This window comes from Alligator sinensis, unplaced genomic scaffold, assembly GCF_000455745.1.
Source record: "Alligator sinensis unplaced genomic scaffold, ASM45574v1 scaffold1343_1, whole genome shotgun sequence".
Classification (NCBI taxonomy): Eukaryota; Metazoa; Chordata; order Crocodylia; family Alligatoridae; genus Alligator; species Alligator sinensis.
The window spans coordinates 177,453-194,024 of record NW_005842810.1 but is presented as its reverse complement, the minus strand read 5'-3'; the positions used below and the strand labels follow the sequence as shown (position 1 = coordinate 194,024).

Sequence of the window (16,572 nt, the reverse complement as noted above, 5' to 3'; positions counted from 1 at the left end):
GATGATCTATTGAGGTCCCTTCCGACCCTAACATCTATGAATCTATGAATCTATAATTTTTGTCGCTCCCTGCTGGACTGTTGATTTTTTTTTTCACATTCCTGAAGTGAGGGGCTGAAAACTGGACACAGTACTTCAGATGAGGCCGCAGCAATGCCAAATAGAACAAGATAATCACTTCTCTTGAATTGCAAGTGATGCTTCTGTTAGTGTAGCCCAGTATGGCATTGGCCTTTTTTGCAACAAGAGTACTCTGTTAGTTTATATTCAGTTTATGGTCCACTGTGATCCCCAGACCTTTTCTGTAGTAATGCAGCCTTCTCCTTCTCCAATCTGTATTTTTGCATGCAGTCATTCCATCCCTATTATGGGACTTTGCATTTGTCTTTGTTGAATTTCATCTGATTGATTTCAGATAATTTTAACAGTTTATCAAGGTCATTCTGAATACTAGCCTTACCCAACTGCAATGTCTGGAATTCTGCCCAACTTGATGTTGTCCACAGATTTGCTAAGTGTGCACTCCATCCCATCCTCCAGATCATGAAGAAGTTACTAAACAATAGCGGGCACCCTGAGGAACCCTAGTCAATACCTCCTCCCAGCTAGACATTGAGCCATTGATGCTGAGCACAATGATCCAGCCAGCTGCATATCTAACTTACAGTACTTTTGTCACCTGTTATTTCTTAAGTTTATTAATAAAAATGTTTTGAGACACTGTCAAACACCTTGATAAAGTGAGGGCATACCAGTTCCACAGAGCCTGTCACATCATAGGAGGAAATTAAGTTGATCATGCATGACCGGTCTGTAATTCTCCAGATTCTCCTTCCTCCCATTCTTAAAGATGGGCACTATATTTGCCCTTTTCCAGTCATCTGGGACCTCCCCCACCCTTCACAAGTTCTCAAAGAGGATAGCCAATGGCTCTGAAATTACTTCAGCCAAACCCTTCAATACTACAGGATGACTCACACCTGGTCCTGCCAACATGAAAACATCCAGCTTCTCTAGCTATTCTACAGCAGACACTTGCCGTGACATCACCCTTGCCATTCTCCCTGATGACCTTGACTCAGAGACTTTTGCTAGGCCTACATCCTGCTCTGTTCTGTGCCTCAGAACAAGTCTCTTTTATGAGACTACCTTTTCTCTTTCTCTAACTCCCACCTCATTCACTGAATACCTTCCAATTCTGCAGCAGACAGACAAAGTATACAATAAGTCTCCTTTGTTATGCAACTTTGATTCATCCCTACTGAGATCATGAATCCAGAATGTAGTAGTACATGACCATGTCATTAAAGTTCAGCTCCCAAGCTCTCCTAGGTTCCCAAAAAAAGGAGTGATTAGACCCAGGTATTTTTGGGTCCATTCCAGGCTCTGGAGACACTGATTTGGCTCTTTTCTCCTCCCCTACATTGACCTCCTGTTTTATTTCTGTCCCAGTCCTGTCTTTCTCACCTCTGGTTTCTTGTCCCAATATCATTCTCTGCTTATCCAGTCCAAGTCTCTACTTAAAGTTTCTCATACCAGTTGCAGTTCCATTGCCTAGGCAATATCACTTTATGCCCATGACTGAGTCCTTATTTCCTCCCTCAGTTCTCACTCTCTCCTCCTCCCTACATCCAGTCCTCATCTTCCTGCCTAGCTAGGCCTAATTCCCCCTCTAGCTCCTTTCATTATCTGCTTTCACCCTTACTGTTTCCCAGTCTCCCACCCTGGGCTCCTGATCCAATAGACATTGGTGACATGCTTTAATGTCATGTTTGTTTATAATCGTTCACCTCATTCCAGGCTGTTCTCCCCTCTTCCCACCACTTCATCCTGGGTCCTTCCGTTTTCCTGACTCTTACTCCTAATATTGTTGCCAAACTGACCCCAATCTCCTTGTTCCAAATCCTAGTAGCACTTTCTCTGTCCCTTCCAACCGCAGTGTCTTGAGATTCCTTATCACAACATAATCCCTTTCCTATACTCCCTTGTCCAGGTTTTGTCCCCTATGTATCTGAATCAAACTGCTCCTAGCTGTCTGGGTGCGAACAGGAGGGTTACTGAGAACACAAGACAGACATGCTCTTGACTTGCCAGACCCATTCTAGCAAGGATTAGTTGGCTCCAACCATTCTGGGGAAGCTCCTGCAATACTACCCCCTGGTACACACTCCTTTGCTCTGTGAAGATAGCACATGCACAGTGCCATAGTCTGATCAGCAATATGAAGCATGATGATGCATCTATACTGGAACATCCAGGGAGGGATATTTGCAAGCATAAGCACCTACCTGCTCCAGCCCCCACATGTCAAACCCAGAAATGCAGTACGGCCACTCCAGAGGCATCCCTCTGTGGCTACTTTTGAGACCTCTGTCTTCAATGTACTTGAAAGCAGCCATGGGAGACTCCTGTGGAGTGGCGTCACTGGCACTACATTTTCTGGTTTGGCATGTACATGTGGGAGTGGGTGGGCAGGTGTGCTCAGAAGTGCCTCCCCGTGTCCCCAGTACACTGGCATTGTGGTGTAGATGCATATAGAGAGCCTTGAGCATGCTCAATGCAGATGGCCCTGCAGAGATTTTAACTGCTAGAATCAAACAAGTCTCTGAACATGCATAAAGTGATTTTTTCAAAAGATTATGACTTGGCCAATTTAGGTACATTTTTAGAACAGCGAAGGGCAAATTCCTGACACAAAGATCCAATTTAAAGTCTCTTCTCCAAAGCACATGGATGCCAGAACTATCTGAAAAGAAGGCTGCCAGATGTATTTATTTTTAATATGCGTGGTAACATAGATTTTGCCCTAGCCTCAAGTTTGGAAATTGCTGAAGCTTTCCAAAAATATGTAGCTTGAGGCAGATTCCCAGTGAATACAATTTCAGATCAAATAGCTTTTTAAAAGTGTTTTTATTCTACCTAAATTGATGTTTTAAGTGATCTTTTCTACAGCAACGTTGTAGAAGTGACAATGGGTACTTGATTTTCAAATGTGATGCACCATTTTACCCACACATTTATGCATAAACACTTAACTAGTGCATACAGTTTTTGCAGCTTAAGCTGTCTGTGGGTGCATACATATGCTATTATGGTGCCTGAATAAACTGCAGAGCTTATTGCTCCAGGGTTTATTGCTCCCAGGCATGCTGTTTGAACATGTGTCCAAGAGCAATTAACTCCAGAGCAATAAGCTCTGCAGTTTATTCAGGTACCCGCCTCCATGTGCTGCAGAGGGTTAGGCTAGGGCACAAGGGAGCTTCAGTGCAGGGCAGCCCCAGCACTGAAGCACTCTCATACCCCAGCCAGCCCTGGTAGCATCTATACATGTGCTGTTGCAGAGTAAATCCGTTTACTCCAGCCTAATAGGGGCACATGTGTAGACACTGAGATGTTTACTATGCAGCTAATCAGTCAACTGTGTAGTAAATGTCTCATGTAGCCAAGCCCTGTATGGATGATGACAGTAAATTGGCTCTCGAGGTGCAAATTCATTTTTGCATGCAGTTGCACAGTTATACTTACAGACACTACTAATAAAAATATACCACTCTAATGTTAAGATAGCACTATGTGTAATCTACATAGTTTAATACTTAAGAATACAAAAGGATCAACATGGATTTCGGGAATTTGCCGAAACCCTGAACAATACACAAATAGATACCCATTCTGAAAATCCTAACTTATAAGAGTAGTCTCATAGTATTTATTTGATTGTAGACAAGGCAACAAAGAGGCAATGAAGGAGGACTATTATGTGGGTAAGAGTTTGCAGACTGGGTTCTTTGCTAGGCACATTTTACATATTTTCCGGCTCTTTAAAGCATCAGGTACTTCAAGAGTTAGGATACAAGTTTAGATGGATCAATAATCAGATCTGGTAAAGCAGACTTCTATGAATCTCAGATGCAAGATATTAATTAAAACTATGAGGAAATAAACCTTGTAACAAGTTTCTAGATGCCACACGAGAGAAACTTATTTCTTCCGGTGTCCCCTTTGGTGTTGATTGTTTTTGCCAGGATGCACTTGTTTGGTAATGGGAAATCATCTGACTCTAGAAGAGATGGTTTCTTGACCTTGCCCTCTTCCCAGCTGGAAGGATCATGCCCAATAGGAGAGACTATTGACACACCATTTACTAAAAAGAGCAAAAAAGCATGAATGAGCATGAAAGATTATTTTCTTTTAATTGTTATTTATAACTATATATTTCACAAGCAAAAACTTATGGCTATGGAACTTAATGCTCTAATTAAAAGGGGGCTGATCCAGCAAAGATGCAGTACTCTTTTAACAACAGTGGCAAGACAGGGAAGAAAAGACACAACACTCGCATCAGAACATGTATCAAAATTATCTTGTGTGTATTTTATTTTGGGTAACAGCCAAGAAATCTGACATTTTGCCCAATATGGCTTTCTTCTACAATTAAAAAAGTTGCATATACCTACAGCTGAGTTCACCAACTACAGAGAATCTGCTGTTCACTTCTTTAAACTATAGCAGCATCATCAGAGCGCGGCTTCTGTGAAATTTTCAAAATGAGTTATAGGAGAAACATTTTTAAAATTTTAATTTAGAGTATTTTATATTATTTATATGAAAACATACAAATTTTTCATTTATACATATACTACATAAAAAACTTATTGTAACTATCGAGCATCTTCAACTGGATATTTACCTTTTGCATAAGGGGAAATAGAGCTTTAGGGGGAATAATGAAGATATATTTTTTGTTTGTGCCAACTAAAACCTTATTTAAATAATAGAGCAAACAGTTCCTTGACACTTTTAAAAGATACAGAGATTTAGATGTAAAGTACATTCATGAACACAAAGAGACTATTTTCTCCCTGAGATTACCAGTGTAAATTACTGTGTGGTAATCTGTGAATTAACAAAAATTATAAATAATAAAGACAGTAAATAAGAGTCTCCAATCTCTTATAGCAATTTTCTCTCAAGGGAGAATGCTGGCATCAGATGCGTGTAACAGACTGAAGAATCAGGCTTGCTACCTCTCTCCTGAGGTCCCTTCCAGCCCCTAATATCTATGAAATCTATGAAACTCTTGTGTTTCATGGATTGATTTTACAAGGGTAAAAAAAAATTCTTTAATGGAGTGAATGTAATAAAATTGCTTTTTAATGAAAGTTTTACATACAGTAGTGTATATAATTGGTTTAGGGTTATTTTGTTAAAAGCATGAATTTTATTCAGAGGGCGAACATCCTCAAAATGAGATTCTTGGTTTTCTAAGTGATACTTAGTTTAGTATTCCAAGTGTTCAAAAAATCATTTTGCCTTTGCAGATCATTATAAAATAATTATACAGTTTGTGAGAAGAATTGCTGGTGATATTGAACATTAAAACACTGCAATTATTACTCAGAGGTAAAGTCTGATGAGTAGTAGGTCAAGAGTTCAAAAGAAACATTAAGCATTTTCCCTTTTGTTATGCTTTTGTCAAAATCATTCAGCTTTGAAGGCTAGCAATTACACTCGTTCTGATTTCAAATGCTTCACCACTCAAAAAGTTATGGAATGGACAGTTTTTAAAATGCTACAAAATAACAGAATAAAATTGGGATGAATTAAACATTCCTTGCCCTATTCTAATTTTTTTTCCATTGAAATCTTATTTTGATATCTAGAAATCATGCAGTACATAGCTTTGGGGTAAAAACGGTACCTGAAACCGAAGAAGACACTTATGCATAGGAAAAAGGGGGAAAGCGTTAAGTTTGTTCTACCAAAATTTATTATGTAGTAATTACAAAGTTTAAAGACTCTTTCATTTTAAATAAAAATAATAGGAATAATTACTCACATTATATAGTACCATCAAGTGGTTCCGACAAATAACACATGAAATACAGTGCATTTTCAATCAGAGAGACAAATACTTTCTCATTCACAGTGTTTGACATATTACAGGAAAGCTTGTTCACATAAGGATTTTTTTTAAGGTCATGCTCTTATAAACAGTCCACATCACGCTGTGCCACAAAAACAAACTATCTCTCAGAATGTGAAGTATCGAGCAAACCACTCCTGGCGTTGTGGATCTGGTGAAGCCACTGGTGAAGCTTCAGTCTGAGGAGGGCTAAATTCATAAAAAGAAAAAACATTTAACCCACAACCAAATTAAGAGTGCCAAAGGCCTGAAACCCCCCCGCAAAGAGTATAATACAAGACACAAAGAGCCCATTTTGTTCACGGCTCAAATATCACATTTTTGTATCACAGGTCATGGTTTAATGTCCATCTGTAATATCTGTGATCATCCACTCCATTGGAGAGCATCAGCAGCACAGACAAGGTCAATTAAAAAGCCATATCACAAGGTGGAAAAATAATATTTTGAGATAAGCTAATAAAAATCTCAGTTATCTGTTTTTGGGATCAAAAGAGGTTTTGTTGGAAAAAGGGGGACTTTGGAGGGTCCTCTTTTAGCATCCTTTTCCTAGGTAAAGTTAGTTTTCCAGAAATATGATGCAAGCATCATATTCTTAAGGACATGTGCTTAACAAAGAGTAACAGTAACTAAACAAAATACATACTCTTTTAATATTTTACATAAATCAACTGGAAATATTATTTGCATTATTTCATGCACATCATTTAAATACATCATTGTACACTAGGAAAAAAGGAAACTGGTGCATTGCAAGCAAGATTTTTCTTCTCAAATATTTTTAGAATGCTCATTAAATTAACAAGGAAAATAAGCTATACGCAACTTTAATACTTGATCAAAGTTACTTGGTCAACCAAATTAAGAACAAAATAATCCCTACCGTTTGACTGGGATAATACAAGGCACGACACAATTTGCAAAGGAAACTCCAGAGTCACAATCCATGAATTCGTGCACATGCTTGTTACAGATGTCTGAGCATGCACATGCAAATCAAATGCACAGGGAAAAATAAGCAACACAATATATTTAACGCATTGTACTTTGTTGAACTAGAATTTATCACTTATTTATTTCTAATCCTACCATTTGTTCTCTTTATCAATAGCAAATTGTGGCATTAACCCCCTGAGCCAGATGACACGAGGGGTGGATGCGGTGGGGGGTGCAGTAGCATGACAGAAGACATTTCAGGAACATCTGGGGGCTTTTTTAAAGTCCCCAAAGTAGGTGAAAATCCCCTCCCTGTTCCCCTCTGTGCTTAGAGGCGCATCTCCTCCCCTTCCCTTTGGCCCCCCTACCCTGCTGGCTGCTACTGCTTTCCCCGGGGGAGGGGGGGAAGTTTCGGAGCTGCTCTTTCCTGCTACACTTGGGCTGTGCCAAGGCTAGGCTTTGAAGTTTCCCCACCCTTGGACAACAAGGAAAGCAGCAGTTGTGAAGTGGGGAAGGGCAGGGTTGGGGGCATGCCTCTGAGCATAGGAAGGAAGGAGGGATTCTTAGCTGCTTTGGGGGTCCTTAAAAGTCCCATGAGGTCTGTGCACTCTGGTTGGGGGGTGGGTGGGAGGGAGTGCAGCCACCTCTGCAGCATGGGTCCCTGTTCCCACACCCCCACTTTGCCAAATCCTGGATCCACCCTTGGGTGGGAGGATAAGCAACTGCCTGTGGAACTGGTATTTGTGACAAGTTGATTTTCCTATAATGTGTTATAGGCATAATTCAGAAATACCAAATGCAGAAGCAGAGCACACCACTTCTGCAGTATAGTCAGTCTCCAAGTACCTAAGGCTTAAATATTGAAATCTTCCCACTTAATAGTATATTTCACTCTGCCCTCTACTCTGCAAGAATGAATTCTGGAAATGTTAATGATGATCCTTATTACTGGAAGCACAGCATTAAACACTAAAGCATGCACATATATTATATTATATTTATGAAACAATTTGACATAGGTGAGGAAAGGGGAAAACAAAACGAAACAAAACATTCAGGTAACACAGAAACGTTTTGTTATATTAAAACCAGTATCACAGGATACTAAATAAAAAACTTACGTTAAAATCAATTTCTAAAGGATAACCAGTAACTAACGCAAACATTTAAAACAATTGTTCATATATGTAAACAATTGGAAGCACTTGAATCATATTAAGTAATCTTAGAAGTGTAGGGTTCAAGGCTTATAAAAGGGTGGGAAAATATTTCACATTTCTACGGACTCTACAATAAAAAGGAATACTGTAAAGAGGTTACAAATATAGTGCAAAATTTTTAAATTCCATAGTAGTATTTGTACTCCTGAGCGGTTCATGTGACAAGTGGGATTCAGCTAAATAGGAATACAAAATTTCTCCAAGTTAAGGAAAAAAGATTGGTGAGGCAGTGCTCACCTCAAAAATGTCTTGGGCTCTTTGGGTGGTATTGGCTGTGGAAGTGGTTTGCTGCTGTTGAACTCAATATCGTGGATGGGTGAATTAGGAATGGGGTCCAGGCGGTTAGGATGTCCATTGCCCACTCCACTAGATTCCAGAGCACTTAGATTGGGAACACTCACAAACCTGTTTGTTGACTTATCATTCTTCTTCTTTTGCTGCATTAAAAATAACAAATGTAAGCAGGCTCCTTACACCAGAACAGAGGAGGAGTTTGGAAGATTAGATAGATTTCCATTTTGTTATGGTTTCAGAGTAGGGAGCAAGTTTGGAATGGAAGTGGAGTAATTTTTATAATTGCACATTTACTGTATATTTTGAATAGACCCAAAAAGCATAAATTCTCAGAGAAAAATAAAATACCTCAGCAAATCTGAAAAACTATTTAGGCCTAGCTTGGCAATAAGTTACTCTGAAAGATATACAACAGAATGTGGTATTGAAGTGATAGAAGGGAGGTAGCTAGTATAATCTACAATAATCTACAAAATTATATTTCAGTCTGTTAAACCTTTCATTTTCACTTAAATCTCCATTCTCTAGAGAAAAAAGACCAGTGTTCCATCTCTAAGAAACAAAATACCCACTAGATGGCAGAACTGAACTGAATATTTCAGTTTGAAGTACCAGTAACTTACTGCTATGTAAAAGTGAATGATTATTTATGAATTATTTTCCATGGCAAGAGTTACTTTATTTCCCTCTCTCAGATATTTTTAGAACTTATAAACTTAAAGACAATTCATGTATGAAAAGTTACTATCTAAAAATGGTCTGCTGAGGGAATTTCATATTTATTCTTTTTCAATAACTTCCAGCTCAAGTTCTTTTTGTTTACAAGGTTTTATTAAAAAATATGCTTCACTTGATTTCAAAGTGAAGCTGAATTCATTTCTTCTCATGAACTGTGTGTCATACATATTTAGCGATCATATAAGTCCCTTCCCTCAATAACAAACACATGACCTGACCTCAAGGAGTATGGGAAAAACAAAACAAAACAATTTGTTCTTATTTGTAAACCATACATCTTTGTCATGTCTTTTTTACAGATTTTTCTGTGTAGAACTGCATTTGACAGAATAGGACTGATGAGTTCATGTCATGCATGAACAAGAGATACTGAATGAGTGCTATTTTAGCCCCTGGGGTGTTTGTACACGTTATCGGGTTTCTCTAGCTAAAGATACTCCCTAGGTTTATTTCATTCTCGCAACGCACCATGATGAATGACGTTACGTTTGCATTACATAATGCGTAATGGGTTAATATGCATACAATGGGTTAATACGCTATTACTAGTAAAAGACGCTAGGGGGCACCTCATAACAATTTTATCCTCTTGACCTCTTAATACTAAATTACAGCAGGGGGCAGTTTAAGAATGTATATGGTCACTGGTTTATTTTTTTGGGTGGCTTTTGGTTACACTTCTCCCCAAAATTTCTTCTGTTCACCCAGCTATTCGTTGCTGGATGCTCTTTCCTAGTGCTCTCCCTGACAAACCTCCATGGTTTTCCCCTCCCATCACTGAGCAGACTCTTGGGGTTTCCAGTGGAGCCCCTAATTCAAAGACCGAAATGGTGAACTGGTTTTGTATGCTTGCAGCCATCACCCTGGCAGCCAGCTGCATGTTAGGGGAACCTCGGTGACATGGTAGGGGGACCTCGGACCAGGGTCAGGCACAAATGGGTGCTGTTTTGGGGAAATGTGAAAGGCTGCCTCGGCCAGCCCTCGCCTCCAGCCTGGAGTGGAGCCCAGGCGGCCAGCCTAAGTCATATGGGGGGGTGGACTTGGGGTGAGACACGGGGTTTTTTTTCAGTTTGGAGTTCCATAAACAGTCTCTCCTGCATGGACCACTAATCAACCGTTCACCCAGCTATTCATTGTCTGGTGCTCTCTTCTGGTGCTTTCCCTGACAAACCTGCATGGTATACACTTTTTCCCCTCCCATCACTGGGGGGACCCTTGGGGTTTCCACAGCCCCTAATTCAAAGCCCAAAAGGACAAACTGTCTTTGTATGCTTGCAGCCATCTCCCTGGCAGCTGGCTGCATGTTAGGGGGAACTTGGACCGGGGCAGGCACAAACGTGGGGTGCTGTTTTGGGGAAACATGAAAGGCTGCCTATTTGCATGATTATAGATTTCATAGATATTAGGGGCCGGAAGGGACCTCGTGAGATCATCGGGTCCAGCTCCCCCGCCCCGATTAATTTTGGGGAACACCAGTAAGGGGCTTTTCCTTTTTCTAAACATGTTTTTCCATGTGGCCTCATTCATCATTTAAAAAAACAACTTCAAGTGTGTTTGCAATTCTGTCTCAGGCCACACAACTGGAGACGATGCAAAGACAGTGCATCTCTTCTTTAGCAGCCACTGATGGCCAGATTACCCATACCGCCCCCCCCGGTGTATCCTATTTGCATGTCAATTTTGGTTTCCTGCATCTACGGTTACTACGATCCAGGTGTGCCTAGGGTTTGTAGGAGCACCTCATATTACAATATTAACCCCCTTTTTTATATTTTTTTCTTTATATTTTACACCCTTTACTTTAGCCTTTACATTTTGGCTGCCTAGAGAGACTGACCAGAACTATTTTTTTTTTCTCAGTGCCCAGTCATCTCCCCACTCCCTTCTCCTGATCCGTGGTTTTCTGTTAAGAGTCCTTTCTTCTTCAGGTGCTTGCCTGCACTTAAAACCAACAAACCCGGCACCCATCCCCCATGTCTTTGCCCCAAACTTTGGGGCAAAGCATCTATACCAGAAGACAGGCGGGTGATCCAGGTTGACCTGGACAGGCTCAGCAAGTGGGCGGACGAGAATCTGATGGTGTTCAACGCCGATAAATACACGGTTCTCCACCTTGGGAAAAAAAACCCGCAGCATCCTTATAGGCTCGGCAGTGCTATGTTGGCTAGCACTATGGAAGAAAGAGACTTGGGGGTCATCATTGACCACAAGATGAACATGAGCCTGCAATGCAATGCGGCAGCTAGTAAAGCGACCAAAACACTGGCTTGCATCCATAGATGCTTCTCAAGCAAATCCCAGGACGTCATTCTCCCCTTGTACTTGGCCTTAGTGAGGCCGCAGCTGGAGTACTGCATCCAGTTCTGGGCTCCACAATTCAAGAAGGATGTGGAGAAGCTTGAGAGAGTCCAGAGAAGAGCCACGCGCATGATCAGAGGTCAGGGAAGCAGACCCTACGATGACAGGCTGAGAGCCCTGGGGCTCTTTAGCCTGGAAAAGCGCAGGCTCAGGGGTGACCTGATGGCCACCTACAAGTTTATCAGGGGTGACCACCAGTATCTGGGGGAACGTTTGTTCACCAGAGCGCCCCAAGGGATGACGAGGTCGAATGGTCACAAACTACTACAAGATCGTTTCAGGCTGGACATAAGGAAGAATTTCTTTACTGTCCGAGCCCCCAAGGTCTGGAACAGCCTGCCACCGGAGGTGGTTCAAGCGCCTTCATTGAACACCTTCAAGATGAAACTGGATGCTTATCTTGCTGGGATCCTATGACCCCAGCTGACTTCCTGCCCTTTGGGCAGGGGGCTGGACTCGATGATCTTCCAAGGTCCCTTCCAGCCCTAATGTCTATGAAATCTATGAAATGTCCTGCAACCACAGCACCCCCTCTCTCCTGCAGGGAGGATGTCCTCTTCCCTTCCCATGCCTCCCCTGCCCCCATGAAACCAGTCTTGCATCAACCCCCAGAGCCCATTAGCAACAAAGGTATCCAAAACATTTTCTCAGAAAGGCTTTATTCAATTACAAACTAATATGAAATATGAAATGAAATAAAAAAAATCCAATTACACGTTCGCAGAGCACATTCCCCTGCCTTAGCAGCCATAATGTGTGCCGCCAGGCAATTTCTGATTGTGGCAGGGCACTGTTTGTGCCTGCCACTTTAAGGGCCTGAACCCAGCAGCCAGCAGGTGCCTGATTAGGGCTGCCCATATAAACAGGGCCATATTACCTGGCTGCAAGGCTGCTGGAACATCCTGGAGGTAAGGGAGGAGCTGTAAGAGGTGACTGGAGGCTCCTGGTCTTGGGCACAACCTCAAACTGCACCCTGCCAGGAGTAGGTGGTCTCTCAGTGGTGCAGGAGCCCCAAGAAATACTGGGCCAGTTACCACCCCGGTGAAAGGCGGGTCAGAGTGCCTTAACCCCAGCTCCCACCTTTGGGTGGGTTAGGTGACAACGGAGGTAGAGGGGGCCAGGCATGGCTATGGGAGCCCACCCAAGGAGGGAAGCCCTGAGACCCCAAGTAGAGGGGGTGTTGTGGAGCCCTGAGTAGAAGGGACATGTGCTTAGACCTGATCGGGTAATTAGCTGGCCACTACTCCGGTGAGGGTTGCAGGAGAGGCCCAACACACGGTACATCTGCCACCCAAGGAATGGACTAGCTAAGCCTATGGCGAAAGGGTGCCTGCTCCAAGAGGGAGCAAGGCGGCATAAGTTGTCAACGTGAGAAAGAGACCCTGTGAGAAAGGGTGGAGTGAGTGAGGCCTGAGTGAGAGGTAGGCAGTATAACTGTGTGTGTGACTGAGGCCTGGCGGTTTGGCCTAAGCATGCTCCAGCTGTAGGCCGGGGGCACAGTAACATCTGGATGCCACCTGTGAGGCTTGGCCTGTGGTGTAGGGGAGGTACAGAGCTGCGGACACCCCCAAATATCGGGGTGCAATAATGGGCAGCCTCCCACTTTATCAAATTATTATTCCAACAAGGCGTGGTGGGTGAGACAGGTGGGCAGCATGCCCAAAGGCAGGTGTGGGGCTAGCTATGGCTAGTGGGGATACACACCTTGCCACACTGATCACAGCTCCCCTTCCGCTGTTTGCCTGAATGTCTAACCTCCCCTCCCCCTTGCCTTGCTGGTCTCTATGTACATCTTGCAGCTTCTCTTGCTTCCCTTAAGTCTTGGGCCCAAGACTCACTGAAAACCTCTTGTCTCACAGATATTAAGCAGCATGCAGGCTGCCACTATGAAACGGGTGATGTTCTCCGGGTCTGCCTGCAGCCTGTAGTTGAGTGACCTCCAACGGGCTTTCAAGTGCCCAAAGGCACATTCTACACTCATGCAGCATTTGCTTAGTTAGTAGTTGAATGTCTGTTTTTGTGGGTCAGTCACTTGCTCCCCATAGGGCTTCATAAGCCAGGGCAGGAGTGGGTAAGTCACATCAACAATTATAAGGGGTGGCACTGAAACACTCCAGATGACAACCTCCTCCATTCCTGGGGCATATTGGCCCTTCTCCATCATCCCAGGCAGCAGTCAATTTCGAAAAACACATGCATCATGGGTGCTTCCTGCCCATCCTGTGTAAATGTTTGTAAATCTTCCTTGGTGATCCACTACAGCTTGGAGAATGACTGAAGGAAATCCCTTCCTGTTGATGAATGGTCAGTTGTTCTTGGATGGTTTTAGGACGGGAATGTCCATGCTGTCCAGTGCTCTCACACAGTTCAAGAAGCCCATCACTCCGAATCCTTCCACCACCTCCCTGGGGTTACTCAGGCAGATGAATTTGTTTTCTGCCATCTCCTGCAGCAGCTGGCAGACCTCTCTTTGGTGAGGTGCAGGGAGTCTCCCCAGCAGTGCAGGGAGCCACGCTGAATTGATTTGCCATGTGGTGCAGGCTTGTTGGAGTGGCCAGTTTCACATGGCCATGGCAACACGCTTCTCTGGGGTGATGGGTTTCCGCATGACAGCTGCCTGGCACTCAATGTGCGGTGATAGAATACTAACAATGTGGAAGAAGGTGTCCCTACTCATTCTTAATATCTCTAGCCACTGATCATCATTTCAGGTCGACATAACAATGCGTTTCTACCAGTCTGAGCTGCTTTTGTGTGCCCATATCTGGTGATCCTTGCCTTTAAGGTATAGCCAGCAAGCCACTATAGTCTTATGAATTGGGACAGGGGGCAAACTCTGAGGCCCGGTCACAGTACCAGCCCACCCTCCTGTCTTGGGAAGTCTGCCCAATCTCGCCTGCCACACCTTGGCTGTTACAAAAATGGTTGTAATAAGTGGTAGGCTGCCCATTTAAGTACCCTAATGTCAAAGGGCTTGCCCACAACTCCATCCTTCCCTTATCGTGTCTCATGCATTGCAGATGTCACCCTTGTGTTGTGCTATACTCCGGATTGAGGCCGGGCCAAACTTGGTACAGTTAGGCCTCACTCATACTGACCTGTTCAGGGCCTCACACATTCTTCCCCCCTCTCACTGAGGTCTCTACCACTCTGCCCTCTCTCACTGGACCCCTTGCACACTTGCCCCTCACTGGGTCACATCCACCCCGCCCTGCTCCCTTGAGTGATCATGTAGGCCATCAGGCTTATCTCTTCACCCCTTGGCCAACCAGCGCACAGCCTTTTGGGCCTCTCTCATGACCCTCATCTTAACGGTGACTGGGCAATTCACCAAACACTGGGTTGACTCTGCCCCTAGCCCATCACTGGGTAACTCAACCTGCAGGTTCCCTAACTGGGGCCAGTTACTCTCCCTTCTACTTGTGGCTCCCTCTGAGCCAGCTCACTCAGCCTCAGGCCCACTTGCGGCCTCAGGTGTCCAAGGACTTACCTGGGCCTCACTTCCCCCTTCCTGGGCCTCAACAGTCGCCCCCTTTCTGGGACCTCAACACATCTGCCCCTGTGCTGGGTCTCTAGGGTCTTATACCCCACACGGACTTGGGTGCTACTCCCACGGGCATGCCTGGCCCCACTCCCCTCTGATCTTAATAACCCACCAAATGGTGGGGGCTGGGGCTTTAATGTGCCCCTCCTTGACCAGGGAGGTAACTGGGCTGGCATTTCTGGGGGACTGTTCCACCACGGCCAGTTCCACTAGGCTGCCCTTCCCTGGCAGGGTGCAGTTTTCAGTCATACCCAGGACCAGGAGCCTCCTGTCATCCCCAATAGCTCCTGCCCTTACCTCCAGGATGTTCCTGGGAAGCTGCTCAGCTGCATGGTGTTGCTCCTTCAGCTGGTTGCAGCGAACTGCTCTCTCAGCCCTGACAGCCTAGGTCTTAAAATGGCTGCCTCATCAGGGCTGGCCTGCACCTGTTGGGTGCCTGCTCTCTGCCTTAAAGTGGCAGACACCCAAAGGTGCTCTGCCACCCACCTTTCCCCTTAAAATGGTTACATGGGGAGGCTCTCCCTGCAGTTCACCAAGCAGGTTCCTCTGTAGCCTGCAACAACCTGCTAAGGCCCTGATGGTGCTCCACCACACACCTTCCCCCTTAAAATGGCAATCCTCTCCAGCAGACCATAGCACTCTGGACAGGTTGATCACTCCAAGCATGCCAAGTCACTTTGCGCAGCAGCCAACAATTTCTATTGATCTTCGAATTAGGGGCTAACTCTGAGCACGCCAACAGTTCCCTAATGCATTGATGGCACATGTGGGCACCCCGAGGGGTGCACATTGCCAAGGCTGACCAGCAAAACATTCCCAGCTAACCACTGCCAAGCAAGGTCTTCTAAGGGAAGTGAAGCTGCCCATGGCAGCACTGGCCCTGCAGCCTTTGCCACCCATCATCACCACACACCCAGCACAACATGCTTGACAAAGCTGGTTCACCTCTGTCACAACCCAAAGTTGTGGTTTTTTTGTTTGTGTGTGCTTTGGCACCGCTAAATTATGTTCCCGCTAAATTGCAGCTCTTTTGCACGGTGGAGTGTTCTGTTGTAATACAGAACCCGCGTGCAGGAGAGTATTTCCCGCCAGTTTTGTAGCCTTCTTTGCATGGTGCATTTCTTTTGCATTATAGTGATGTACGATGCAAAGGAGTTCCCGCCATTTGTATTAAGATTTCTGCCACATTATTGGCCAATCTTAATATAGGCACACGTGGCGGATAGCTATTGGCTTGTTAGCCGTACAAAAGGCTTGGGTAGTTTCCGCCCAAGTCGGAGAGAGAGAAAGCACGTGGAGTTCGGGAAAAGAGCGTGAAGATTTCTAAGCGCTGCTGATCCCTTCGAACCCAGCTTTTTCCTTAAGAGGGCAACACAGGTTTAATTTGCCGAACCCACGGAGCTTCAACAACTCCAGGGAACCTATTTACCGAACCCTCGGAGCCTTAACAACTCCGGGGCCAATAACCTCTAGCCTCTCCCCGTCGTCGATCGCAACCCTAGACGTATCCCTATCCTATGGACCCAATTTTCGAACCCACGGAGTCTTAACAGCTC

At 44.3% G+C, this 16,572-nt stretch overlaps 1 protein-coding gene across 9 annotated transcripts in view; it reads right to left on the bottom strand.

Moving 5' to 3' along the window:
* Window positions 1–3,470: 3,470 nt before the first annotated feature.
* The window catches only part of FAM184A (family with sequence similarity 184 member A), a 189,913-nt gene continuing 176,811 nt past the window's right edge, over window positions 3,471–16,572 (bottom strand). For 4 of the 9 annotated variants that reach the window (XM_025191337.1, XM_006035158.3, XM_025191333.1 and 1 more), the window contains 2 exons: window positions 8,320–8,519; window positions 4,173–6,115 (listed from right to left, as the gene is read on the bottom strand). In XM_025191337.1, coding sequence (XP_025047122.1) covers window positions 6,034–6,115; window positions 8,320–8,519 — 282 coding nt within the window. In that variant the 3' untranslated portion in view covers window positions 4,173–6,033. Of the gene's footprint in view, window positions 4,145–4,172; window positions 6,116–8,319; window positions 8,520–16,572 lie in introns of those variants that run through there. The other 5 variants (XR_003091708.1, XM_025191332.1, XM_025191336.1 and 2 more) reach the window with 5 other exon arrangements.